This window comes from Pollachius pollachius (assembly GCF_949987615.1).
Source record: "Pollachius pollachius genome assembly, chromosome: 16".
In the NCBI taxonomy this organism is placed as follows: domain Eukaryota; kingdom Metazoa; phylum Chordata; class Actinopteri; order Gadiformes; family Gadidae; genus Pollachius; species Pollachius pollachius.
The window spans coordinates 13,171,587-13,184,628 of NC_136949.1; the positions used below are offsets into that span (position 1 = coordinate 13,171,587).

A 13,042-nucleotide genomic window follows, 5' to 3' on the forward strand; every position below is an offset into this window, starting at 1 on the left:
CTGGTTTCAACACTGTTTTACCGCAAACACATTCTTACCTTGCAGGATTTTGGTTCCTTTCAATTTAGAAAAATTAATAGAATATGCTGAATCTGATCATCGCTGAATTGGCAGACATTTTTAGTCATTGTTGAACAGACACAGTGAGATTAATGTTACGTTTTATTTGATAGCTTTGGGCTTATTTCTTTTTAATTTAAAGTTAAAAGTCATCGTTGATGCAGCTGGCATTCAGCCAATCAGCAATCATTGAAGCTTACGGCAGGAATATGCAATGTTGAACAAGCCAACGTGAAGTTACTTAGCTTGATGCAATATCAACTTTTCTAAATATTTAAGCATGCGCTGCTGGGCACTTTCTTGAAAGAGATTTAAATGATAAAAGTAGTAAAACAATTTGTAGTTATGCAAGACAGTTTGAGAGTTTGAACACAGCTTTGTTCTAATCTCAGAACGAGTCTTCAGAGACTTATTCATCCGAGACCGTTTCTAGACACTGTTAAATTCACCGGAGTTCAAGACCAGACACATATCAAACCACGTCACGTCTTGCACTAAAGGTTTGATGTCACTAAAAGGCTCAAATTTAAAATGGCTTATAGCGGCAAATCAAAAAGACAATGGTGTTATGACAGGGGTCCTATCACTTTATTTCTGACGCATAAACAAAGACATAAACGCACATCCATGTATTTTTGGACCACAGATCACAGTTTCCGTATCTTTACCACACAGGTCATTTCTGGCTTCTCTCTATCTGTGGCCATGCATGCTATAAACAGTGAGTGACTTGTGTTGCGTGTGCTAGGGGGCGCTGGTGAGTGCCCTGGCAGATGACAGCGTCCACCTGTGGAATCTGCGGCAGAAGAGACCTGCGATCCTCCACTCGCTCAAGTTCAGCAGGGAGAGGTGAGACCCCCCCAGCGTCTCACACGGCACATGTTGCATGGAAACGCTGGAATATCGCATCGTTTCCTCCACGGCTTCTTTCATTCCCAAGAGATCATTTTGCGTGTGGGTGGGAAATTAGGGGCATTTCTTGAGCAATTGCCTTTATGAGTCGTACATGCTTGAGTGCCGGTACGTTATTTCTTTGTTATCTATTCCTGATGAAGTGTGTTGGAATCAGATTAGAAATGAATCTGGAGCCAGCACTTTGTGGCTTATGTTAATGATTATGCAGATGTCAAATTTGATTGTGAATGATTTCCTGTTTACCTGGGAAAGCTCAAATGTAATTTTAGTGAATTAATACAAAAAATACAGCATTGGTGATGGTATAAATATGTATGCAGGATATCAAAGCCTTTTCCGTTGTAGTTTTCCTTCTCCATTTACCTCTCTCTCTTATCTCTCCATCACACCTACCATTCCCAGCACACGGATTTTGAGTGACGAGTCATTCCGAAATGAAACAGGCGAATCATTTTGGCAGTTTATACCAATGAATGCACGTACCATCAAAACCACGCAGTGCAAGACAACGTTCCCCCTCCGCAATCCTTTTCCAACCCTCCATCAACCATCATGACTCTCTCTCTCTCTCTCTCTCTCTCTCTCTCTCTTGCTCTCGCTTGCTAATTCATTGCAGCCAGTCAGTCAGTTACAGGTGTGAAAGCGGGTTTACCACGCAAATGTCACACACCAGGAACCTGTGATACAAACACATGGACCCCCCCCACCACGCACACACACATGCACACGCACACACACGAGCACCAACTGATTCTTACATGTTTTAAGAATGCCCTGAGGGAGATTGAAACTTCTGTTTGGATCCAGTCTCGCCGACCCATCAACAGGTTGGGAGGGTCCACAGATACAGCCCAAACCAAAGCCCTACATAGTCGGTGTGATCAAGACTGAATCCAGTCTATTAGAACTTTTAAACATACCCAGAATCGAATCAACTCACCTCAAGGTGTAGGTGGCCATCCCTGTCTCCTCCAATCCAAGGACTACAACGGGAAGGGCCATCACAACCAATCAGATACGCCCGGTCTGGTGATGTGTCCCCATGAAATCTGTGAGGGGGGTGGGGGGTGGGTTAGCCGTCAGAAGCGATGATTTAAGACGGCAGTGACACGGCAGAGTGTTGGGCCGGCAGCGTCGTCGGGGGCGGGCTGTGTTCTGGCTGAGGCGCTTGTCCGACTCTGACATTTAGCGTTCGCCGCCGCCGACTTCAACTTAACCCTGGAGACATCGGGGGATGGAGGAGGGGGGACGGAGGAGGAGATGCCGTGGGAGCGGAAGAGGGAGGAAGGGACTCAAGGCTGCGATTGTCAGTGGACCGATGATGACTACGAAGAGGCGGAGCAACCGATGGGCGACAGTGCTGGGGTTCTTCAGGGTTGTTCCTCTGATGGCGCTCAGCAGCACACCATGGTGTTTGAGGAAGCTGTGTGTCCTCCTATCGACTGGGGTCAGATAGCGGGGGGGGGGAGGGGGGAATATGTACTTAACATGTTCAACATCCAGATTGTTAACCATTCGTAGCCAGGTATTGGGGTGAGCCTGTAGTTTAGTGAGCTTTGCTTTGCTCCTGTTGGCTTTGATAGAGCAGCTAAGTGTTGAGTATTGTAGTATGGAGTAGAGTAGTATGGAGGTGAGTACAGCAGTGTAGAGTGTGCTGTAGTGCAGGCGTGTGGAGCGGGATAGGGACTGTAATACGATAATAGGATGCATTCATATTGTCAGATATTTTTTGGTCACAGGACATCTGCCACATAAAAAAAGGACAAAAATAAGGGTTCGTAGCCTCATGTTCCAAAACAGAAGACAATATTCAAGCCTTATCCAGAGTTGAGTACAGATGTGAAGAGTGGTGTTAAGGCAGTAGTATAGACTTGAGTACAGTGTAGTGTAGCGTAGAGTGAAGTAGTGTAGAGTTGTATAGAGTAGAGTACGATACAGTGGTGTAGTAGAGTATATTAGAGTTGCGTAGAGTAGACTAAAGGGGATGAAATGTTTTGAGCTCTACATAGCATAAACCGTTTCATTTCATCCCTGCTGTCCATATGCTAGGTCCTCCGCTTACTCAACTTCTCTCTCCCTCTTTATTACTGGGACCAGGTATTGGAGAGATGGATCTTAATGCTACTTCAGGAAACATCTTTTCATTAGACTCAGGGTGATAAAATGCCCCCTTTTTTTTTAAAGGATCTGTTTAGCATTAAAGATTAGAATGACTGGCTGGCTTATGCTAATTGTATCGATCAAATAATTGATTTTGCATACGATTTTAAACTGCCAAACTGTTCCACTATTACCTCTGGAACTCAGAAATAAGTTCTCCGTTGTATTTATAGGGCACCAATCCGGAAAATAGACAAACAAAGATTACATGCGTACGGTAACGCGTGACATGTTTACGTTCCGGCAGCAGATGCGGCTGATCAAAGTGTGGTTGTCTCTCGTCAACGCAGGCTCCCGAGAGGAGGGGACGAGGAAAGAGAAGACAGGGGGGAGAAAGTTAAATGTCGCGCTGGATGGGAAGCGCCGAGGGATCGATGGGAGGAGATTTGTTAAATAGAGTTCTAAATAAAAAACATCCTCGGCCACGCTCTCTCCCGAGACCACCCCCCCCCAACACACACACACACACATACACACGCATGCACGCCTGAAAAACACCCACCCACCCACACACCTACACACACACACACACACACACACACACACACACACATACACACTCCCACATGCTCAACCACTTCCCCTTTCCCTCCACGATCCATCATCAACGTCCCCCCTTTCCTAACAGCCACCATCTCCATCCAAAGTATGTTTTGTACAGCTGGGCTTCCACTAGTGAGGCGGGCGAGGACAGGGCGGCCCTTTCCCCTGTCACCGGGGACAGGCGTCTGGCTGGTGCTGTCACAACAGGACCCTTATATAGAGTGCATAATATAAAAGCAGAGCCTCACCGACACCCCCAATCAAACTGTCACACCGTGCGCCACCTCGATGACAATATCAACGCAGATAATACAAAGAGTTGGATTGTGTGAACTGCGTCGATAAGGGTGACGTCAGTTGATATGTGCAAAGCGGTGTTTAGGTTTCTTTTGGGCAGGGGGGCGGTGGGTGATTTGGCAATGGGGAGTTCTTTGAGAAATAACTGAACATGATAATGAATAGATACAGAAATACTGGACAGTCACGGCTGGCTAAATGTTACTTGCGCAGGATATGTTGTCCCTGGGTAACAGCCTTTGCTCGCTTGCCATTCCTTCCCGTCTCGTATGCCCATTAACCGTTGCCAACGCAAGTGTACAAAAAAAAGGAAAAGGTGGCATCGCTAACGTCATCGCTAGGCTGTCAAAAATAGATGTTTACAGGAAGCTGCTGGGGGAAATCTTAAAAATATTATTCTCTGAAACAAAGGGTACTTCGAAAGAAACCTCGAAAGTGCGCCAATCGCCTCGGCTTTTTGTCGTCGTGTTCGGTACGTCCTTGTGCGTCTGGCGCCTGCTCCTAACTTTAGACCGTCGTGAGAGAGAGAGAGATTACGTTATCTCGGAAGCCTTCCAAAGCCACCAAACATCATCTGGTCGCCTCCCATGCTGCACTGCCTCTTCCTCTTTGTGTGCGTCTCAAACGCATGTATGATTGGCAAGGGTGGTGTTGCTGCCCCCCCCCGCCCTCCCCCCCTCCCTGCAACCCACTCAAAATAGGATCACCGGCTGCTTATGGGGGGGGGGCTGAATGGAGGTGAATAACGGTGTGTTGGAGAGGGGCGAGCTATGATGAGTCAGAGTCAGTCTGTGGGCTTTCAGGGGAGGGATGGAGAGAGAGAGACAGAGAGAGAGAGAGGGGGGAGTGGAAGTGGGGGAGAGAGCCTGCCGAGTCACTCTGTGCACGCGGTTGTGGGGGGAGGGCGGGGGAGGGGAGGGGCAGGGGGTGTCCTCCTCAGCCCTGGGAAATGGCACCGCATGTTTTGGAGGTTGGCCTCAGTGGTAGGGTTGATTTAATGATGGATAATGAGGCGTTTGTGTGTCCAACTGCACGCACGCACATGCACACGTACGTGTGTGTGTGTGTGTTTGTGTGTGTGTGTGTGTGTGTGTGTGTGTTTGTGGTGCTACACAGTCTGTAGTATATATAGGTTATTTACCCCGGCCTTGTCTGATGCAACTCGCCCTGGCATGAGTCACTTCATTATTTCCCTCGTGGTTGTGTTGTTAGAAAGCTCTCTCAGTTCCTGACCCAAAACTCTGAGTCCCCAGTTGAACAGTTCATTGTTCATCAGTTTTATTATCGCTATTGTTATAATAATTGTTTGTAGATTTAAATGCAGTCTTCCAAGCCTCCTCAGGCCTTTCATCCACGAGCTGACTCTTGGAGATCTAGGGTCGGTGCATGCTCAAGGACATGAAATATTCAAGGTAGGAGGACAAAGGCGAAGACAGCCTGACTACTTTTGGTCTTCGTCTTTTCATTTGAAACAAGTCCCAATCTCATGCGCCCTCGTTTCCAGCGGACCAACCCCGGATACAGAAAATGCGACACGGATCCAGTGGGTTGTTCTCAGGACATTGATTGCGGTGCGTAATAAACCAGTGAACCTAAAGAGACGTGACAAACAGCGGTCTCCCCTCACGAACCCTCCCGATCCCCCCCCTTCATCTCAAACGATCCAGGGTCCTTTCATGTCCCCCCCCCCCCAGGCCTGCCGTGCTGCGGGCCGGAAGGGTGGGGGACAGGGAGGGGTCAGGGGCGGCAGGGTTTTGCGAGGCTGCGGGGTGTGGGGAGGTTGTTTTGCCATAAGCCTGTAAGCTGGGGGCTGCCTGTGTGTCTGTGTGCGTGTGCGTGTGAGTGTGTGTGAGTGTGTGTCGTGACCACTCGAAGCTAGAGAGAGCCCTGAGAAGCATCTCAACCCTGAGACCCGCACACTCACATGCATACATAAAAGCCCAGGCTGACACACCTTAACAATAGCTTGCACAAAAGCAACGCACATAAACAAACACATAGACGCCGCGGATTTGTTCAACAAATTTGTCTAATTATACTCCCGACGCCGCCTGTTTAGTCAGCCCCTCTCCCACTGTTTCCCAAGGATATTCAGCGTGAAGAGACACACACATAAATAGAATATATTTCCCAGAGGCCCGGATCTACACGCAGTCATCACTGTATTTAAATCAGCCCGGTCCTATCCCTTGCTGTACAACATGCTGAACCATACACTGATTAGAATGCATTAACTATGAGCTTGCATATTCATCATGGTGCACACAGCCTTAACTCAGTTCAACGTACACCCTCTCCCCGGTACACCGCCCACTTACCGGGGACCAAGCCTAGCTGTAGACGCCCATTGTTTGTGTTGCTGCCAATCCGTCCCGTCTCGCCACCTTCATTAGAGACATTATTAATGCGTCTGAGTTCATTTCCATCAAACATGGCCGAGCTAGCTCCTTAAGTAAGCCTGAGGTAAGGGCAATCAGTCAAGTGGGGGGGGGGGTAATAAGTATTGGTTACACAGATTAAGCAGGTGAGGTTCTCATTCAGAACCTTCACCCGCTTCACAGCCGTGCTGTGATCTCATTGGCTGACGGTTAACGAGGTAAGCGTGTCATTAGTGTGGATGTGGCGGGCTAAACCTGGTGAAGAAAAGATGCAATTGTCGTCCAGCCACGTTTTAACCTCCATTTCCCACATGTTATCATTCGTTCAGAAAGCTAGGTGGAGGTACAGCTCTTGTATCTGTGGAACTTCTTGAATTCATGTCTGTCTGTGTGTGTGTGTGTGTGTGTGTGTGTGTGTGTGTGTGTGTGTGTGTGTGTGTGTGTGTGTGTGTGTGTCTGTGTGTGTGTCCACCCCACCTGTGAATCTGTCTGCATGTGGCCTGTGTGGCTCCAGATTGATGCACCGCTTCACTGACCCCTCCTCTCCTAAGACCACATGAATAAATGCATGTGGCACTGCAGCATACTGGGCCAGGAGGAGAGAGGCTTTGTGTGTGCATGTGATTGTGCGTTGGTGGGTGTGTGTCTGTTTCTCTGACAGTAGAAGCTCAAACACTAACTACCGCCCTGCAGCAAGATGGTGAGATACACCCAGAGAGAGGGAGAGAGAGAGAGACGGAGATAGAAAGAGAGAGAGAGAGAGAGAGAGAGAGAGAGAAAGAGGATGGTAGAGAGTGACAGATAGGGAAAGAGAGAGAGAGTGAGAGAGAGAGAGAGTGAGAGCGAGCGAGAGGGAGGGAGAAAGGAGAGAGAGAGAGAATTGTGTTGTGTGTGTTGAGATCGGTTCTGAGAAGGGAAGTGTAAGGAGAGCAATGTTTATAGCTTGTGAGGGGTACACTACAAGGCAGAATGGATTTCCACGTCGCCTCACGCGCACGTATGTGTGTGTGTGTGTGTGTGTGTGTGTGTGTGTGTGTGTGTGTGTGTGTGTGTGTGTGTCTGTGTGTGTGTGCGTGTGTGTGTGTGTGTGAGGTTTGACCTTGTTCTTCAAACCATGATGGGGGTGTGATGTTTGGTATAACAGTGTGTACTGGCGGTGGTGGGGGGAGGATCGGATGGCGGGTGCCAGTGCGGGTGACCTTGGTGCTGGGTGGTGGTGAGGCACCACCATTATCATTTGAATCATCGCCATCGCTAATGTCTAGCACTCCACTCTCCTCCGTGGTCTCTTTGTTGTGGTTTTCTCCGGATGAGGGATGATGAACGATGGGCCAAAGGGAGGAGAATGGTCAAAGAGAGAACGACAGCAGCTGAATGGATGTCAGGACGGGGGGTTAGCCCCTTATTAAACAATGTGCTGATGGATGGATAACACCCCTCCTTTTCCCCTCTATCACCTCCACCATCACCATCAATCCCTCTCGTCATCTCCTCTTCCTCCTGCTCTCAGGGGTTCGAGAGAGGTATTTTGTTTTATTTGCCCCATGTCATAGTGAGTCAAGGGTCGCATCCTCTCTCTCTCTGCCTCTCTCTCTCTCTCTCTCTCTCTCTCTTAACCCTTTCCCTATCTCTCCTTGGAGATAGGTCCATCGTATCTCTCAGTCTCTGTCTCTCTCTGTCTCTCTCTCTCTCTCTCTCTCTCTCTCTCTCTCTCACTCTATGGCACTTGTTTAACCCCTTTAACCCCCCTCCCCCCCCCCCCGCTCTCTGGCGTCCATTTTATCCTAATTTCTCTCTCTCTCTGTTTCCTCTCCATGTCTCTCGTCCAGGATAACCTTCTGCCACCTGCCCTTCCAGAGCAAGTTCTTGTACATCGGCACGGAACGGGGCAACATCCACATCGTCAACGTGGAGTCCTTCACGCTCTCAGGCTACGTCATCATGTGGAATAAAGCCATCGAACTGTGAGTGTTCCCAACACCTGCACACACACACACATACACACACAGAAACACACACACAGGTTTAAGCAGTGGCATCACAGACTTTACGATGGCGACCTCTGTGGTAACCGCCCTGTTCGCCATTTCGCGGTTTCGCTAGCATGAGTTGTTTTCGCCACCCATCAGAGAGTGGTTGTGCATGTGTGTGTGTGTGTGTGTGTGTGTGTGTGTGTGTGTGTGTGTGTGTGTGTGTGTGTGTGTGTGACTCCCACATTGTTCACGTGAGCTCCAGGGAAGTCTGTCGGGTGCCGTGGGCCGTGCAGCTCAGTAACCTGGTGGTTCTGGTCTTTGCGTGTGTCTCTCACTCCCTGTTTGATGTATTTAAATTGGAATCTTATCTCGTGTGTACATTTGGTTGTGTGTGTGTATATGTGTGTCTATACATGTGCACCTCAACATGAGTGTGTGTGTGGGTGCATTCGTTTGTCATACAAGTACTTTCCTTGCCCTCAGTCCAGAGGTAGTTTAAACGATAGATCAGAACAGAGTCATTACTCCGCTTATATCCTCTCAATGGGTCTCTCTCCCTCTCTCTCTTTCTCTCTCTCCCTCTCTCTCTCTCTCTCTCTCTCTCTCTCTCTCTCTCTCTCTCTCTCCCTTTCCCTCGCCATCTCTCCACCCCTCTCTCTCTCGCTGTATCTGTCAGACTTTGACAGGCTCCATTTTGGCTCCCTGCTGTAGAGACTTAAATTATTCACCCGAGCATTTTGCTGCACACCTTCCCCACCAGGCGTGTGTGTGTGTGTGTGTGTGTGTGTGTGTGTGTGTGTGTGTGTGTGTGTGTGTGTGTGTGTGTGTGTGTGTGTGTGTGTGTGTGTGTGTGTGTGTGTGTGTGTGTGTGTGTGTGTGTGTGTGTGTGTGTGTGTGTGTGCGCTCAGGTGTCAGCAGGGATCAGTGTATGGTACATGCAGACAGACGTCCTGTCTAGAGAGAGAGAGAGAGCGAGAGAGAGAGGTAAGGAGGTAGGAGGCAACGGGAGAGAGAGGAAAGGAAATAGGAGGCGAGGAGAGAGAGGAGAGAGGAGGAAAGACGAAAGAAAAAAAGGTGAGGAGTACGAGTCAAGCAGAGGAGAGGAGAGGAGAGGGGGACGAGATGTGTGAGGAGAGGAGAGACATTGGAGGTCAGGAGAGGAGAGGAGATAGACTCGAGGTGACGAGAGAAGGGGAAAGGACGCGGGAAAAGTGACGAGGAAGGAACAGGAGAAGGGAGGCGAGGAGGAGAGTAGATAAGAGCAGGGTGGAGGGAGGAGGGCTGGAGACAAGGCTCCCGCCTGGGGACAGGGATGTGCAGGACGGGGAGATGTGACAGAGGACAGGAATAGAGGGATGACAGTGGGTAAATGCAGGCAGCACAACAGAAGAGCTGGCCAGAGGGTGTGTGTGGAAACAGCCAGATGGAGAGGTTGACGCGGCGGTTTAACAGAGAGCAGGCAGCGCAGGCACAGGAGGAGAGCAGGAGAGATTACATTATGAGACATTAAACAGGATACGGAGGCTGGGGACATGTGTACACACACTGGGAAGTGCTCTGGGGTCGCTCCAGTTGAAGCTGAATGGTGATATAATAATACATGTACAAGCCCGTCTCAATACGGATAAAGCTTTAAGGCATCGCTGCCTCTCCTTCAAAGTTCTGCCGGATCCGTCTGGGAAAATGGTCTCAAAATTGAAAGGAAATCCGGTATTCTTTGTTCTTTTAAATTGTAAAAGGCAAAGTGCAAATAGATAGACCTAAAAAATGGGTATAAACCTGGTTTTTCAGTCAACAGTCAACTACTCAACAGTACTACCACTACTACTGCTTATGATGATGGTGATGGTGATGATGATGGTGATGATGATGATGATGATGATGAGGATGATGAGGATGATGATGAGGAGGAGGAGCATAATAATTAATAAAACCTAAATAATAACAAAGACAATATAAAGAACTGTAGGTTCCAGTGTTGTTTGTGTGGCCTGGATTATCATGGTTCTCTCTCTCATTATCTATCTCTGTTGTAATCTTGCCCTCTACAAGGCTGAGGCTACACCACCATCTTGTTTTGATGTGATGTTGTGCTCCACTTCCCCCCTCACTACGTTCTAGATGTTACTGTTTGGGGTTTTTCCTTTGGTGAGGGAAATTGGTTTTTCCATATCTTTTTGTTCAGCCTTCCAGAGCCCCATGCTAATGCGCTAGGAAATTGGGTCTTACAGTTGGCTGCCAGGCCAAGAATCGATTCTCAGATTTGTTACAGACGCTCTCTGTGTATCCATGCATGTGGGTGTATCTGTGTGTGTGTGTGTGAGGGGGGGGGGATATATATCAGTTTGTGTGTCTGACTGACTGTGTGACTATGCGACTGTGTGACAATCTGTCAGTGTGCCCGCTACCATACACAATCGCTGTGCCTGTGAGTGTGTGTGTGTGTGTGTGTGTGTGCGCGTGTGTTTGTGTGCGTTCATGCCTGCATTTGTGTGTGTGGGTTGGTGTCTGTCTGTGGCATTCTTTGAATGGCATCAGAAAGGTCTTCCTCTTCACCAGTCTCTCTCTCTCTCTTTATCTCAGTGTCTCTCCGTCCCTCCCTCTCCCCGTCTCCCCACCATGCTCTCTCTGCCAGGTTGGCAGATAGCATGGCCGCCGTCCAGCCGGCTCAGGGGGCCTCTGTGCTATTGTGTGTTTGATGCTGTCATCAGACGGAGTGGGTGGATCAGAGAATGGGACAACAATAGGAATCACTCACACCAATTCAGACCGCGCGCACGTGTGTTTCTGTGTGTGTGTGTGTGTGTGTGTGTGTGTATACAAAAAGGGTGTGCATGCACAACACACGTACACACATATGCAAATGACACACACACAGGGCGGGGTAGGCTGGCTCGGCACACAGGGCGCCGAATATCACTTGAGGAGACCATCATTTCCTCTTCCCACACATCTGCATTATTCTATTAAATAATTACAATCCCATTCTACTCTACTGTGGTTCTGTTTTCTGCTCTATTCCCTTTCCTTTTCTGCCTCTCTCTGAGTGGTGGCACAGAGAATGTACCATGGGGGGGTCAGCCAGATCCAGCAGGCCTGGGTGAAGGGGGGGGGGGGTGGGCATGGTATTTTGTTGGCCAGGCTACGTATGTGGCGTGCTTGGGACCCCAGGCATAGCCCGCTCCGGCCCTCTGTATGTGGGCATGACTCATGTGCACACGTGCCAAAGCTGCTCTAGTGGACAGGGCCGGCGCATGGTGTTCTACACGGACCACGCTTCAGCCAGTGCTATGGGCGACCCGCCTGGATCAGTGTGGTGCACCGCAGACCTGCACACGCCGCAGTATTCCTTTGAAGACCTTCCTGCGCTGTTTCAGGTAATCGATATAATGATAGCCGTTTGGTGATGAGTTAGACTCATATTTTCGCATTCTTGGTCTCGGTTTGGTCTCTTGACCCCCCCCTCGGTCTTGGTTTCATTGGCCCCACCTCAGTCTTGGTCCCTTGACACCCCATTGGTCTAGGTCTTGGATCACCCTCGAATTAACCAATGACTCAATGCGGACTTGGACTCGACCGAGGTGGCCTCGACTACAGCCCTGCACTCTATATAAGGGTCCTGTTGTGACAGCATCCACCCAGATGTGTGATGCATAGATCAGCTTACCACACCTGCTGGTAAAATAGGGGCCGTCTATAGAGTTTGAACACTTCACATTGAATAGGGCTTCAGCGCCATGATGAACAGCCACCCCAAACCAGGTCACATCCTTAGTAATGTGTTGAGTAGAAACAGGAAGCTAACATGTAACCCCCCCCCCACCCATTGTGTGTGAAGGTGAAGGTCGCGTTGCGGCGGAGGCTCTGTGTCACGGTAACGTTTATAGTGATGGATAAGCTCCGGTGAGCACTGTGCACTGACCTGTGCCTGAGTGTCTTTGTGTGTGTGTGTCTGTGTGTGTGTGTGTGTGTGTGTGTGTGTGTGTGTGTACACTTCCCCTAACTGAAAAGAGACAGCACTGAGGTTAGTTCAAATAAAACTGGCTTTCGATTACCTGAATGTATGTGTGTGTGTGTGTGTGTGTGTGTGTGTGTGTGTGTGTGTGTGTGTGTGTGTGTGTGTGTGTGTGTGTAAAGGACACGGGAAGAGACCTGAGATAACCTGAACAGTGGTTGTGCGTGTGTAACAAGGCATGTTTATGTTTTTAGTGTGTAGTATATGTCTGTAGGAGAATATATGTACATGCAAAATATAGATGACGTCATATACCTACAATCAAGTCAAGTCAACCGTATTTGTATAGCCCTGAATCACAGCTGTCTTAAAGGGCTTCACAGTCCTAGCTGTAAGGACCCCCCCGACAACCCCCCGACACCCCCCCTCCTTGAGAAGGACTACCACCTCCTTCTAGGGGGGATGGTAAGGAGGGCACCAGGTGGTAGCATGTAACAGGGCAGAAACGCAGGTTAAGTCAAATGGAGTTATTAGAAGATAGTAGCTTAGCAAAATCAATCACGGCTCTGGGCCTGTCTGTTTATCTCCAAGTCACTAAGTATTCCACTCCATGTCCACGGCAGAGGGCAGGGGCTGTAGGCAGCAGCCCAGCCTGGGCCTGGATGAGTGTTGACACCCCCTTATCTATGCAGCCATCTCCTCCTCTTCCACTCCCAGCTCCCCAGTCCCTGGAGCTATGGCAAACGCTTGTAAATGTGGCC

General features: G+C 49.2%; 1 protein-coding gene across 1 annotated transcript in view; it reads left to right on the plus strand.

Moving 5' to 3' along the window:
• stxbp5a (syntaxin binding protein 5a (tomosyn)) overlaps positions 1–13,042 on the plus strand; it is a gene marked incomplete at its 5' end in the record, with an annotated part of 92,532 nt that overhangs the window by 39,586 nt on the left and 39,904 nt on the right. Inside the window, 2 exons of the mRNA XM_079753916.1 lie at positions 809–909; positions 8,183–8,317. Coding sequence (XP_079610042.1) covers positions 809–909; positions 8,183–8,317 — 236 coding nt within the window. The remainder of the gene's footprint in view (positions 1–808; positions 910–8,182; positions 8,318–13,042) is intronic.